General features: G+C 43.6%; 1 protein-coding gene across 1 annotated transcript in view; it reads right to left on the minus strand.

Annotated features, from left to right (window-relative positions):
* Positions 1 to 12,372, minus strand: part of DNAH1 (dynein axonemal heavy chain 1) — a 148,268-nt gene that overhangs the window by 118,384 nt on the left and 17,512 nt on the right. The window contains exons 6-11 of the mRNA XM_051985319.1: positions 11,149 to 11,281; positions 5,188 to 5,349; positions 4,337 to 4,589; positions 3,721 to 3,878; positions 2,936 to 3,147; positions 1,036 to 1,334 (exon numbers count right to left, since the gene is read on the minus strand). Of these exons, the coding sequence (XP_051841279.1) occupies positions 1,036 to 1,334; positions 2,936 to 3,147; positions 3,721 to 3,878; positions 4,337 to 4,589; positions 5,188 to 5,349; positions 11,149 to 11,281 (1,217 nt within the window). The remainder of the gene's footprint in view (positions 1 to 1,035; positions 1,335 to 2,935; positions 3,148 to 3,720; positions 3,879 to 4,336; positions 4,590 to 5,187; positions 5,350 to 11,148; positions 11,282 to 12,372) is intronic.

Below are 12,372 nucleotides of genomic sequence, written 5' to 3' on the forward strand. Positions count from 1 at the left end.
GATTCCCTCCAGGAGTCTTAGGACAAGATGTAAACCTCCTAAAGGTTATTCATGGAAAAGAAATTTCCAGGGAGGCCACAGCAGAATGAGGGACTATTTTCTGTGATTATCGCACTGAACTATACATACCAGGAGGAAAGCACTTTAGAAAATTATATAGCCTGACCACCTCATTTTACAGATGAGCAAAATGAGACCTAGAAGAGCAAAGTACAAGATCTCACACTGATTAACCAACAATTTAAGCATAGTTCCTCAAATCCTGCATTGTTTCTGTTAGATCACTTGTGCTCATGGGTTCCCCCCAACGTGGGTTCACTATGATTATATCTTTACTTAATCTCGCATGCACACACACACACGGGGGAGAGAAGAACAAGATGCTGCTCCCACCTTTCTGCTTAGGGTGTCTGCTGGTACCTCTCCAGAAGCAGAGGGAAGGGTGGATGCTAGTCCTCCTTTGTGTGGCATTCACAGCTATTGGGATCTAGGTTCCCTACTCAAGCTTCTTTCCACCTTTCTCCCTTTATGAGCAAATAATAAGGACCCCCAAAGTAAAGGAAATGCCCTGCTCTAAAGCTCCAGAAAGCCCAAAGTACCCCAAAGGCCTAGCAGAAGCAAGGTCTCTAAAGATGAGAGAAATGGCTCAAGCAGCAGAGTGTTCAAATTCTAGTAACATGGTGTTTAAAATCATAAGCTACTTGAGGAAGAACTTCCTATTTGGCAAAATCCAAGAGTAGACTCTCATTTGACATCAGACACTAGAGAAAGCTCCGGTGGAGAGGTCCCGTCAGGGTTCCACAGTCCCCCTTCCCAACCCTGGCAGTCCCTTGGGATCCTTAGGTGCTGCTGCTTTCTCAGGCCGTCCAAACCTGACTGGCTCTGGACCACAGCTGCCTCTATCTTCCCACATTAGGCCCTGCCTTTGGACGCCAGGGCTAAAGTGCTGTCCAGCAGCACCCATGTGGGACGCTCCATCTCTGTTAACCCTACTGGAAGCAGGCAGACACAATGAGCCACTCTCCCTCTTCTCACTTGTATGGACTGTTGATGAGATCAGGACCCCAGACCATGTCCTCAGGACACTGCAGGACACTGCAGCAGGCGTCCAGGATGAACTGGGTAAAGTTGACCAGAGAGTCCTGGACAAGGAATCGGATCGTGTCTTGCAAAGTGTACTTGATCAGTTCCATCAGTTTGTGAAGTTTGGACATCTGGTATACTTCCCAGTTGGTCTCATAGAGGTTATACCAGCCTTTACTCATGTCCCTCAAACTACTCCTGATGGCAACTTTTAGAGTGCTGACCCAGCTGTCCTTTAGGAACATCTGGACCTGGAGGAAAGAGGCAGAGGAAACAAGATATAATGAAAGCAACCCCAATACAAAATAAACCCATAAAAGTGATGGGTATTTCTATGTGAAAATAACAAAATAACAGAAATAACAAAAACCAAAAGAAAATGATGGGGGGGAAATCCTATTTAAAATAACTACAAAATTAATATCCGGGAACCAACCTACCGACACACACTTAAAACCCATAGAAATACAATTACAAAATACTCCTTGAAGAAATAGAAATATTCATTGGTTATGATTGTGTTTATATGTGTATATATATTATATATATCATATATATCACATATATGTAATGATGAAAATGACGCTGCTGGATGCTTACTGACTGATTATAGTATTGGTGGTTTCTATGTTTATATCTTTGAATTATGTCTATGTTCACTGTTGCCTCATTTAAGATCATGATTACTTCCTTTGATTTTTAAAAATTTTATCTGAAGCATAATAAATTCTACTTTGGCTCCTCAATTTAATCCTGTGGATTTTTATGTTTATATTGTCATATATATATATATATATATATATATATATATATATATATTTCAAATATAAAAACATTTTTTAACATTTGTTTTCTTTAAAAAAATTTTTTGAGTTCCAAATTCTATCCCTCCTGGTCCCCTCTCTGAGATGTAAAGCAATATCACATAGGTCATACATGTTCAATCATGTAAAATATGAAATATATTTCTTATAAACATTGCTGAATTCTACTTTCTAATTTGTTCTGCTATCTTCCTCTGCTTTATAGGTGGGTTCATTCCACTTACATTCGCTGTTAGGATTGTTAACTATATGTAGTTCTCTCCATCATGGTCTCTTTTACTATTTCTTCTTTTCCTTCCATATACCTCTTTACTAATTATGGAATGGAGAAAAAAAAGAACCTGCTCAGCCCTAGTAATACTCAATTGAAAAGGTCAATTTGTACTCCTCTATACCACCTCTTTTCACCAAGCCCACAGCCCCAGTTCTATTTCTTAAATTTTATTTTTATCCCCCTGAATCACTGAGTATATGGGAGGCTCAAAGTATAAGATTAGAAAAGTAAGAGAGGGCCAAGTTATGAAAAGTTTTGAATGCCAAACAGAGAATTTTATATTTGATCCTGAAAGAGATGAAAGGAAGCCACTAGAATTTATTGAGTGGAGGATGAGAGAAGGGGTGACAAAGTCAGGCACACACTTTAGGTGATAAATTTTATTTTTTTAAGTTTGATTTTATCCCAATTATATGTATTTTGTTTGTTTGTTTGTTTGTTTTGAGGATGATTAATTTTATTGCTGAGTAAAAAATGCTTTGGAATAGAGAGGGACTTGATGTAGAGACCAAAAAGCTATTGCAATGGTCCAAGTATATGGTGATATGGATCTACACGAGATTATGCAGTGTCAGAGGAGAGAAGGGGACATATACAAGAGCTATCACAAAGACAAAATAGATTGAATTCAGCGACCAATTGAATAAGTAGTCTTCAAGGATGACATGCAAACTGGGAGACACAGGTGTTTCACAGAGGTGAAGAATGAATTGCCACCAATCTTCATTCACCTTCCTTAGACCTCTTGGCTCACCTGGGAAAACATCTGGGACTGAATCTGTTCAAATTCCTCCAGACGCCCGGACTTGGACAGGGTGTAGTGGAACAGGGTCATAGCAGTCACCTTGTTACACTCAGCCCGTACTTTGCCAAGGGCCATGATGACTTCTGTCCGGGTGAGCAGGGACACAAAAGTGAAGGCCTCCTTCTGTTCCAGGAAGGGATACTTAGGCATAGGAATGAGCCCTGGGGAGAAGAAAGAGGGAGGGGTGCTTAGGGAAGTAGCCTGGGGAGGAGCTTCGGCATAGCTGCCAGAGGCGGCCTTTGGGACCATAGAGGCACACATCTTTCAGCTATACAAGAATGAGAGGTCAAAGACAGTAAGGGAAAAAATGATCTTCCCTGAAATGATAAAGAAGTAGAACTGAGAACGGCATCAGGCAAACAGCACTCTCTCAAAAGACTACATGAACTCAATTCAATTCAACAAACATTTATTTAGCACGAATGTGCAAGGCCTAAAGTTCTCTGCCACCTGAAGGAATGAGCCTCCAGGTCCAAGACTGGAGTAAGGGCGTAAGGATGCTCAAAACCTTGCTCAATCCAGCTGCAGGAAGGGCCTATAGAGCAGTTTTTGACAAGCCAGAAGAGGCTGAGGGAAGGCTTTGAACCCCTAAAGGTGGGCACAAACAGGTTTTTCTACCCTTTGGCTACATCAGATCCCATAAATTTCTCCTGCCTCCTTCCCATCCATATGTTTTCTCGACTGCTGGCTTTTCAGAACTGACCCCCTTAATGGAAAGAGGGGCGGCCCCATACCTTTTTCAGGCACTTTCTCCTCCACTTTATCTGGTAAAGTTACATAGGCAAACGTTTCTGGTTTGGAGGCCACAATCTCATCAAAATTGATCTTATTCATGGTCCGTTCATAGTCCAGGTTTGCCTCCTTGGCCAAGGTGTTTATTTGCTCCACAACTCTGTGACAGAAGAGAAAAGTTGGTGAGGGGAGGAAGGAGCTCTGCCCCCTGGCCCGGCCTGCCCTGAAACTGCCTTGGGAGCTCTCTGAGGGGCAGCAGTAAGGGCCACTGGACAAGAAGTGAGCTTGCTGTCTCAATGCCGGCTGGGGCACAGCCGGATAATGCCTGTGTCTTCCCCAGGAAAGCCAAGGCTGGGAACCTCCGGCCTCAGTGCCTCCCACAGAAGGTACACTCAGTGGCTTTGGTGGAACCTTCCCTTCTAGGGGGCTCTGTTCTGGCACAGCTTGCCCCATCTTTAGGAGGCTGGGCCTCTAACTCCGTTACTTTAGGCTCAAGCCTGTTGGAGGATCTGGCAGCCCGGAGGAAGGGCCTGCTGCCTCGGGATGCTCAGGGAACACTCCCCAACCCGGGCCGGCTCGTCCCACCCCTGCAGGGGGCAGAAGGAAGCCAATATTTACAAGGGCCCTTTGCGTATCCTGGGGGTACTCAAGGTCCGTTGCTTGATCATGTTGAGGCACTCCTCGTTGAGCACCCTCAGTCCCTCAGTGGGCATGCAGTCCACATACAGGTTATACAGCAGGAGGGACTCGGTCTTCTTGCGGAGGGAGTTGGCCGAGACCACACGCTTTGTAAACACATAGGGGTTCTCGGCACAAAAGAGCAGCTGGATCCGGGGCACCCAGTACTGGCAAGGGAGGAGGAGGGACCTGCCTGTGGGAAGACATACACCAGGAGGGACAGGTGAGCAGAGCCGGGGCCTCGGAGAATTCCAGAAGGGGCAATTCTCGGGAGCAGGTGCCATGGCGCCTCAGACCAACACCATGGAGCGAGACTCAGGGCCTCTGGACCCCGTTAGGAGACTGGGGCTCCAGCTTCGACAGCTGTGGGACTGAGCCCCTCCTTTCCCATCTCTTGGGCTCCGTCTCATCTTTGGTAATGTGGGCACTGCCCCGACTCCGTCCCAGGGCTGTTTTGAGAACCACAAATTCCTATATGCAGAAGTGGTTTGAAAACTCAGGGCAGGCCAGGCCAGGGGCTTTCAAGGTACAAAGTCTGAGGGTAGGGGCGGAAGGAAGGAGCAAAGGGAGCCCGCAAGGGGAGGGAGGACCCAAGATTTTCCTATTTCCAATGGCCAGAATTCAGACACTGCTTTCCACCTATGGCTATGGGCCTGGTACCCCAGAAATCCTTTGCCCAAAATCTGGAAGAACAGGAGGATGTCGTAAGAAAAGTCACCTCCTTCCTGGGCCTAGGAAAAGAGGGATTGCTGCCTAAAAGATCAGCCCTGCAAGAAGCCCCAGGTACGCACCTTCTGGAGTCATGCCTCCATTCAGGATGGGGTTCCCCATGTCGTCCCGAATCAGGCCCCTCTTGTCTGTCTTATGCACCAGATACAATTTCTTGTCAGGGTCGTAGTCCAGAACCCCAACAAGATTCCATTTATAAACCAGCTGGCGGTTCTTGGGATCCGCTAGAAAGAGAGAGCCCCGCCCCCAAGATCAGGCCCACGGCAGAGAAGCTCTGCTCCCAGGTGCCGCCCTCTCTGAGGGGAAGCCTTCCAGGTGCCGGGGGACAGGACGGGCAGGAGCATCGTCACTGGTGGGACAACTCTAGAGGTTGCAACAAGATATAGGAAGCTCTTGATTCCTCTTTACCTTCTAATATGTGTTCTGAGAAGGGGAAGGAAGCACATGTTAACTCATCTGGAATAAGTAAATGGAAACAGCCCCATTTGGGCCTTGGAGAATCCACAATACAGAAATCCTAATTACAGAGAAACACACAACTCTGCTTATTATAGATTCTGACATCGGGAAGGGACCGCAACAATCTCTACAGAATAGAGTGTAAGCCTCTTAAGGGCAGGGATGACATTATTTTTGTCTCTGTGTCCCTAAGCCCCAGTCAAATGTTTCATGCATAATAGGCACTAAAATGTTTTTTGAATCAGCGAGGGTTCAGGTGAAGGACAAATCATCTAAGAGAGAAGGCTGTGGGCTCTTTTTGAGTATAAATACCTGAACTTAAGGCTGTTTCCAAGTCACGTTAAGCCTTATTGTTCTGAGCTGTTTGTCCTTGTGTGCACTGCGCATGGGAAGGCATTTTCCTACTGATCACTGCAGGCCAAGCAGAGACTGAGCTAACACTTCTATCACTTGATCAGGAGACACAGCATTTTCACTTAGCAGGTACCATAAGAAAAAGGAGCCTAGTCAGGGATGAGGTTTACAGATTTGCCCTGCATCAGCTTGGATGATATTTCCACAGAGGACAGTACACACTATTCTCTAGCATATAAAATGGCTAGTTAGTCTTGTCTCTGCTCTGGTCATTGATAGAACTGTGAGATGAGCCTTGTTACCCTCTGGCTTCCCACACGTGGCCGGCTCCTTGAGGATGACCATGGTGGAACTCAGATCCCTGAGTTCATGCCCTCCTAATTTCTCAGTCCCTTTGACCAGGCTAGCCTGTCTCCTTGGAATCAGCTTCCTTTTCTTCCTCGCAAACTGGAGAACACTCATCTACCTCTTCCAGAAAGAGCTAATTTCCCAGCGGTGCCCTCTGACTACTGCTGACCCACCGGCTCGAGGAGGCTCCCCATCCCTTAGCATCAGCTCCAGCTGAAACCTGAGTCCTGGCCCGTCACAGCATCTGTCTCTGCCAGATGTCAGACACATCAGAACCTTGTTCAGTTTTAATGTTTCTGGGTGATAAGCTGGGTGCTGTAATGCACCGGGTGATGATTAGAGTTTGAGATTTCAAGAAGAGAGAGAAGACAGTCTAATGAAAAAAAGTCCTGGGTTCAAGTCTCAACTCCTGCTGATAATTTACTGTGTGGACGTGGCGAGTCCCCTTCTGAGAAGCCTAATCCTTAGAAATTCATTGGGACTTACCCTATGAAGAGAAGCATGGGTTTTTTTCCCTTTTATTTATTTTATCTATTTCTTGCCATTATTAACTGTTATTTTTTCCACTTTTCTAATTATTTTTAATTGAAGCAAGCCCTTACAAGCACCTAGACAGGTCATCACCAGAAAATGATCAGAGGAAAACAAACAGGTGGTGAAGAGCTTTGAATCTGTGTCTTTTGAGGACAGATTGAAGAAAATAGGCACTTTTAACCTGGAGGAGAGATGATTCAGGAGGAACAAGACCGTTGCCTTAAAAGTATTGAAAGGGCTGTCATGTGAAGGGGATTCTTCCCCTGTTTTTTGACTTTCTTTGTATCCCCAAGGCCTGGCACAATGCCTGCCAGGTAGTAGGCATTTAACAAATATAGACTGGCTGACTGACGAGACTTGTTCCCTTTGGCCCTAGAGAGGAGAACAAGAAGCTATGGGTAAAAGTAGCAGAGAAGCTGGTTTAGACTGAAAAAGCTTCCTAAAAAACAGAGCTGTCCAAAAATGATACAAGTTCTCTCTCTCTCTTTTTTAATATATTTTATTTTATTTTATAATAACTTTATATTAACAGAATCCATGCCAGGGTAATTTTTTACAACATTATCCCTTGCACTCGCTTCTGTTCCGATTTTTCCCCTCCCTCCCTCCACCCCCTCCCCTACATGGCAAGCAGTTCTATATATGTTAGATATGTTGCAGTATATCCTAGATACAATATATGTGTGCAGAGCTGAACAGTTCTCTTGTTGCACAGGGAGAATTGGATTCAGAAGGTAAAAATAACTCGGGAAGAAAAACAAAAATGCAAATAGTTCACATTCGTTTCCCAGTGTTCTTTCTTTGGGTGTAGCTGCTTCTGTCCATCATTTATCAATTGAAACTGAGTTAGGTCTCTTTGTCAAAGAAATCCACTTCCATCAGAATATGTCCTCATACAATATCGTTGTCGAAGTGTATAATGATCTCCTGGTTCTGCTCATTTCACTTAGCATCAGTTCATGTAAGTCTCGCCAGTCCTCTCTTACCCAGCCATTCTCCAATTGATGAGCATCCATTCAATTTCCAGTTTCTAGCCACTACAAACAGGGCTGCCACAAACATTTTGGCACATACAGGTCCCTTTCCCTTCTTTAGTATTTCTTTGGGATATAAGCTGCTGGATCAAAGGGTATGCACAGTTTGATAACTTTTTGGCCATAATTCCAGATTGCTCTCCAGAATGGTTGGATTCGTTCACAACTCCACCAACAATGCATCAGTGTCCCAGTTTTCCTGCATCCCCTCCAACATTCATCATTATTTTTTCCTGTCATCTTAGCCAATCGGACAGGTGTGTAGTGGTATCTCAGAGCTGTCTTAATTTGCTTTTCTCTGATCAATAGTGATTTGGAACACTCTTTCATATGAGTGGTAATAGTTTCAATTTGATACAGGTTCTCTTAAAAATGGTTAGGTTTCCCTAACCCTTTCTCTGGCAGGCTCTGCAGGCTTCCAAGAAGAGGCCAGATGACAATTTGTCAGCTGTGTCATAGTGGGAATTCCTTTTGTTCAGAGGTTGAAATGGATGGCCCCTGAGGTCCCTTCCAACTTTCAGATTCTATAATTTTTTAAAGGTTCCTTTGTTCAAATTTCATGATCATGTATTTGGAGCTAAATGTAATTTCCAATGGGAGGTCTGTACCCACAAAGGACACTAATCTGGGGAGTGTCTTTCCTGAGACTGGGGATAGTACTTAAACTTCTCCAGAACCCCTGAGAACCATTCAGAATTGGAGATATGGACCAATGTGCCCCAAAGCACCCAAGTTTGATTTCTTGGAACAGCTAATACTTCCCAGAAGAAGAAACCATGTTTTCAGAGTTGATCAAGGGAAACCTTAATCAAGTTGACAAGTCTCCCAAGTTAATGACTTCATTAAGCTTCTTTGTGTTTTAATTCCCTTTGACTGTCTGGGGATGTTGCTAGAATAATAGTTTCTAAAAAAATCATAGTTAAAGGAAATGCTAAACTTCAATGAGAAATTAGTGAAAATGAAAATCTAACTTTTTCTCATTCAAATTCACAAACCTCCTGAGATTTCTCCATGAAGCCTTAAGGAGTCTATGGACCCCGACTAAAAACCCTAACTCTGGACACATCAAAAGGGGAAAAGGATACATAAAACCCCACTGATTGGTTCCACTGAGGCTGCTTCCAAGATAAATGAGAATTATGGGAGACAAACTCTTACAGAAAGTAACACCATTGCTCTGTGGTCTAGAAAAGCAATCTATGAAAGAGTTCTGCTCCCCTTGGCTAAAATACTTGCTTTCCAGAACCTTTTCCTGAGATGATCCACCAGCTCAGCAACCCAAATGTGGAAGTATGGGAATTGTGAGAATTGAGGGAATCATATTGCTCTATCTTGTGTCTCAATTCTGGATCTAGCCCCTTCTATTCAGTTATGGGTGTGGTTCCATTTCTGTCTTGTGAGAAACTCTTATTCAATTGTGGGAATTGTGAGAAAACTATTGCATTGTTTGAAGTCAGCCCTATGTGACTGAGAACCTGGGCCACCTTTACTTATTGCTTAAAGACAATTTTTGCTGATCCAAAACCCAGTCAGACCAGAAGATTGATAGTTTCTGACAATTATACATCTCAAGCAACCAATATCTTATCTGAAAATTGGCCCCATACTGGTCAATCAGCTATTGTTTCCTTGTTCCTTTGATTGGGGGAGGAGGGTGAAGTGGGAGGAGGGACATGTGAGGAGGGGGTAGAAGGAGGAACTCTGTCTTATTTCAGGGAATTGCACCTATTTGCTCTTCCCTTCCCAACTTGCAAAATCTCTAATCTTTTCTGCAATTAGAAATCACATTACCCAATCTTGTATTTTGGTTGATATACTGTTAATTGTTTTCTTTTAATCCATAAAAATCTGTCTCCCCCTGTATTTGGGATCCAGCGTCTAGCACAGAGGAACTGGTCCTGATTTGCTGTGCCATCGCATACTCTAGCAATAAATACCTACCTACAAATAAATACCTTAGTCATTTCAATTAATCCACACATCATAGAAGGGCCCATTACTAATGATCAAGGATGGCTCAGAGTTAGTCCAAAGAACATCTGTGAGCCCAAGTTCTTTGAAAGGAAGCTGGTCTAAAAACAGTGTATACAAGAAGAACCAAATCTTTCAGATTTAACAAACAGGATCAGAGAACAAATGGAACAATTAAGTTAAATCATTTGAGTAATTATGTTAAAAATTTAAGATACACAGTCTGGGGGGAGGGACATTTCTACCTAGTTTCAACAACTTGATACTAGTATTAAATTTAAAGAGGAAATGGGGGGGAGGGGAAGGAAATCTCAGCCTAAGCCACACCCTGTCTAAATGCAACTGATATGACCATTTCTTCACTATCTTATTAATGCACTTATTCTTCTGCCAGCAGATAAGGAGTGTGACTTAGCCTTCCACTTAACTCACTTGGATGTGTTGCGTTGGGTCCACTCATCCTATGGTCTGTGCAAATGTTGCTGGTCTTTGACTAGAAGATCTTGATGGGAAGGTATGGTTTTCCTTCCTTCCGTCCAGAGAGTCCTGGACCTCAGACTAGGGCACGTGATGTGGGGCATCTGAGCAGGTCCTCAGGCCCAGTCACTGTCCAGCACAGAAGCCTTTTGTTCCACAACTTCAACAGGAAACTGCGGACTCAGGTTGAACAAAATGCACTAAACCTGGAGGCAGCCCTGGGTACTGCTGAGCAGCTCTGATTGTTTGACCAAAATCTCTCTCTCTCTCAAAGAGATTGTTCCTTCTTCTGCCTTCTGAGACCAAGAACAGGCCAGTTTCTCTCCTCCTCCTCCTCCTCTTTCCCAAGTTAGATGTTTATCATTTGCACAACAGCTGCTCGTGTGGCATGTTCCAGCGTGTCCCTTTTCCTATGTACTAATCTGGTTCTGATCTGAATTGTGGTTACTTTACGGACATGTCTTTTTTTCTTACTAGCCAATAAGCTTCAGCAAGGCAGGGTGGGCTATTGTGGGCCTGTTCCTCCTCCCCAGAACCACCACAGGCTCCTGCACTGAGGTAGGAAAGGCTGAGTTTGGAGCAGAACTCTAGAAGCCTGAGAGTCTACTACCCGTGGAAACTCGGGCAGTCACAGCCTCCTTCTTCCCTCCATGGCCCGACCTGTAAAATGAGAGGTTGGACCGACCCAGCAGTCTAAGACCCTACATCATCCAGCCCAAAGTCTGGAGGTAACAATAACAGCTGACCTTAAAATATACAAAGTCCTTCAGAGCCATTATTTTAGTTGAACCTCCTATCAAGGCTGTGAGTAAGAGCTGGTGAGGCAACTTTGTTGTGGTCACTTACCATGACCGAGGAAATCATCTGTAGGTAAAAGGGCTTTTCCAGGAACTGGTTTTCTGTCTTCACATTCTGGCTCCAGACCCATTGCTATCCACTCTTCAGGGGTTCGGCAGTCAAACTCCTCATCGTCAAATACCTAGGGGAAAAACCAAGACTCAGTGATGGGGATGAGGAATCTCCCCTGCCTTCACAACCACCAAACAAGTGAAAATGGGGGAAAAGTGACCTGGAAACTAAAATGTATGATCAGATTTTCTTGGTCACACAACAGGATTTAACCCCAAAGAAATCTGAGGGGCAGAATGCTAATGATAGGCTGCCCTATGTGCCATGGACAGCTGGACCCAGACACTTCTTTTGCAAACTTTGTGTGTACCTGAAACAAGACAAATTCATAGAGCTAGCAGAATCCTAGACCTGATAGGCAAGCTCACACTCCTCAGAAAAAATTCAAAGAACTACCAAACTATTTCTAGGAGAAGAATTCTTACCTAAACAAGAGCTAGGGGTGATCAAAAAGAGAAAATGAACAATTGTAATATCCAGCTCCTGTATAAGCAAAATCAATGCAGATAGGATTAGGGGAGAAGCAGTTAAATGGGAAAGTTTTTCCAACAAATCTCTCTTACAAGGAAATTTACAACTGAGACATGTAAAGAATTCATACAAATATATAAGAATAATAAGAGTGGTCAAAGTTTATTAGTGAGCAGTTTTCCAAAGATGAAATATAGCTGTCAATAACCATATTAAAAAACCCCTCCAAATTTCTAATAACATTTACTAAAATAAAACTCCAAAATAGTACTACTAATAAAATGCTAATACTAACAAATACTATTAATACTAAAAATAATAATAATAATAATAAATACAAATTAAAGCAAATCTTGAGATTTTACCTCTCACATACCAGATTGGCCAAAATGACAAAATCTTAAAATGGCGTTGTGTAATATTCTTCTCTAAAATATAATATTCTTGGGGGGCTTCTGGAGGCAGCCTTTGTTTCAGTTCAATAATCACAAGTGCAGCCAGGGATTAAAGTCCTAATCCTTTATTGTCTCCTTCAAAATCTTATCTCCTTCACTTGGGGCTCAGCCAGTTTTCTGGAGACCTTCCGGATCTTGGTTTCAGTGTTCTCCACAGGACACCCTGCCACCACTTCTCTGTCTTCTTTAGTTCTGCGCGACTGCCTTCCTTGGCTTCTGAATCTCCTCAATTTCC

Source organism: Antechinus flavipes, chromosome 1 (genome assembly GCF_016432865.1).
Source record: "Antechinus flavipes isolate AdamAnt ecotype Samford, QLD, Australia chromosome 1, AdamAnt_v2, whole genome shotgun sequence".
Lineage (NCBI taxonomy): Eukaryota > Metazoa > Chordata > Mammalia > Dasyuromorphia > Dasyuridae > Antechinus > Antechinus flavipes.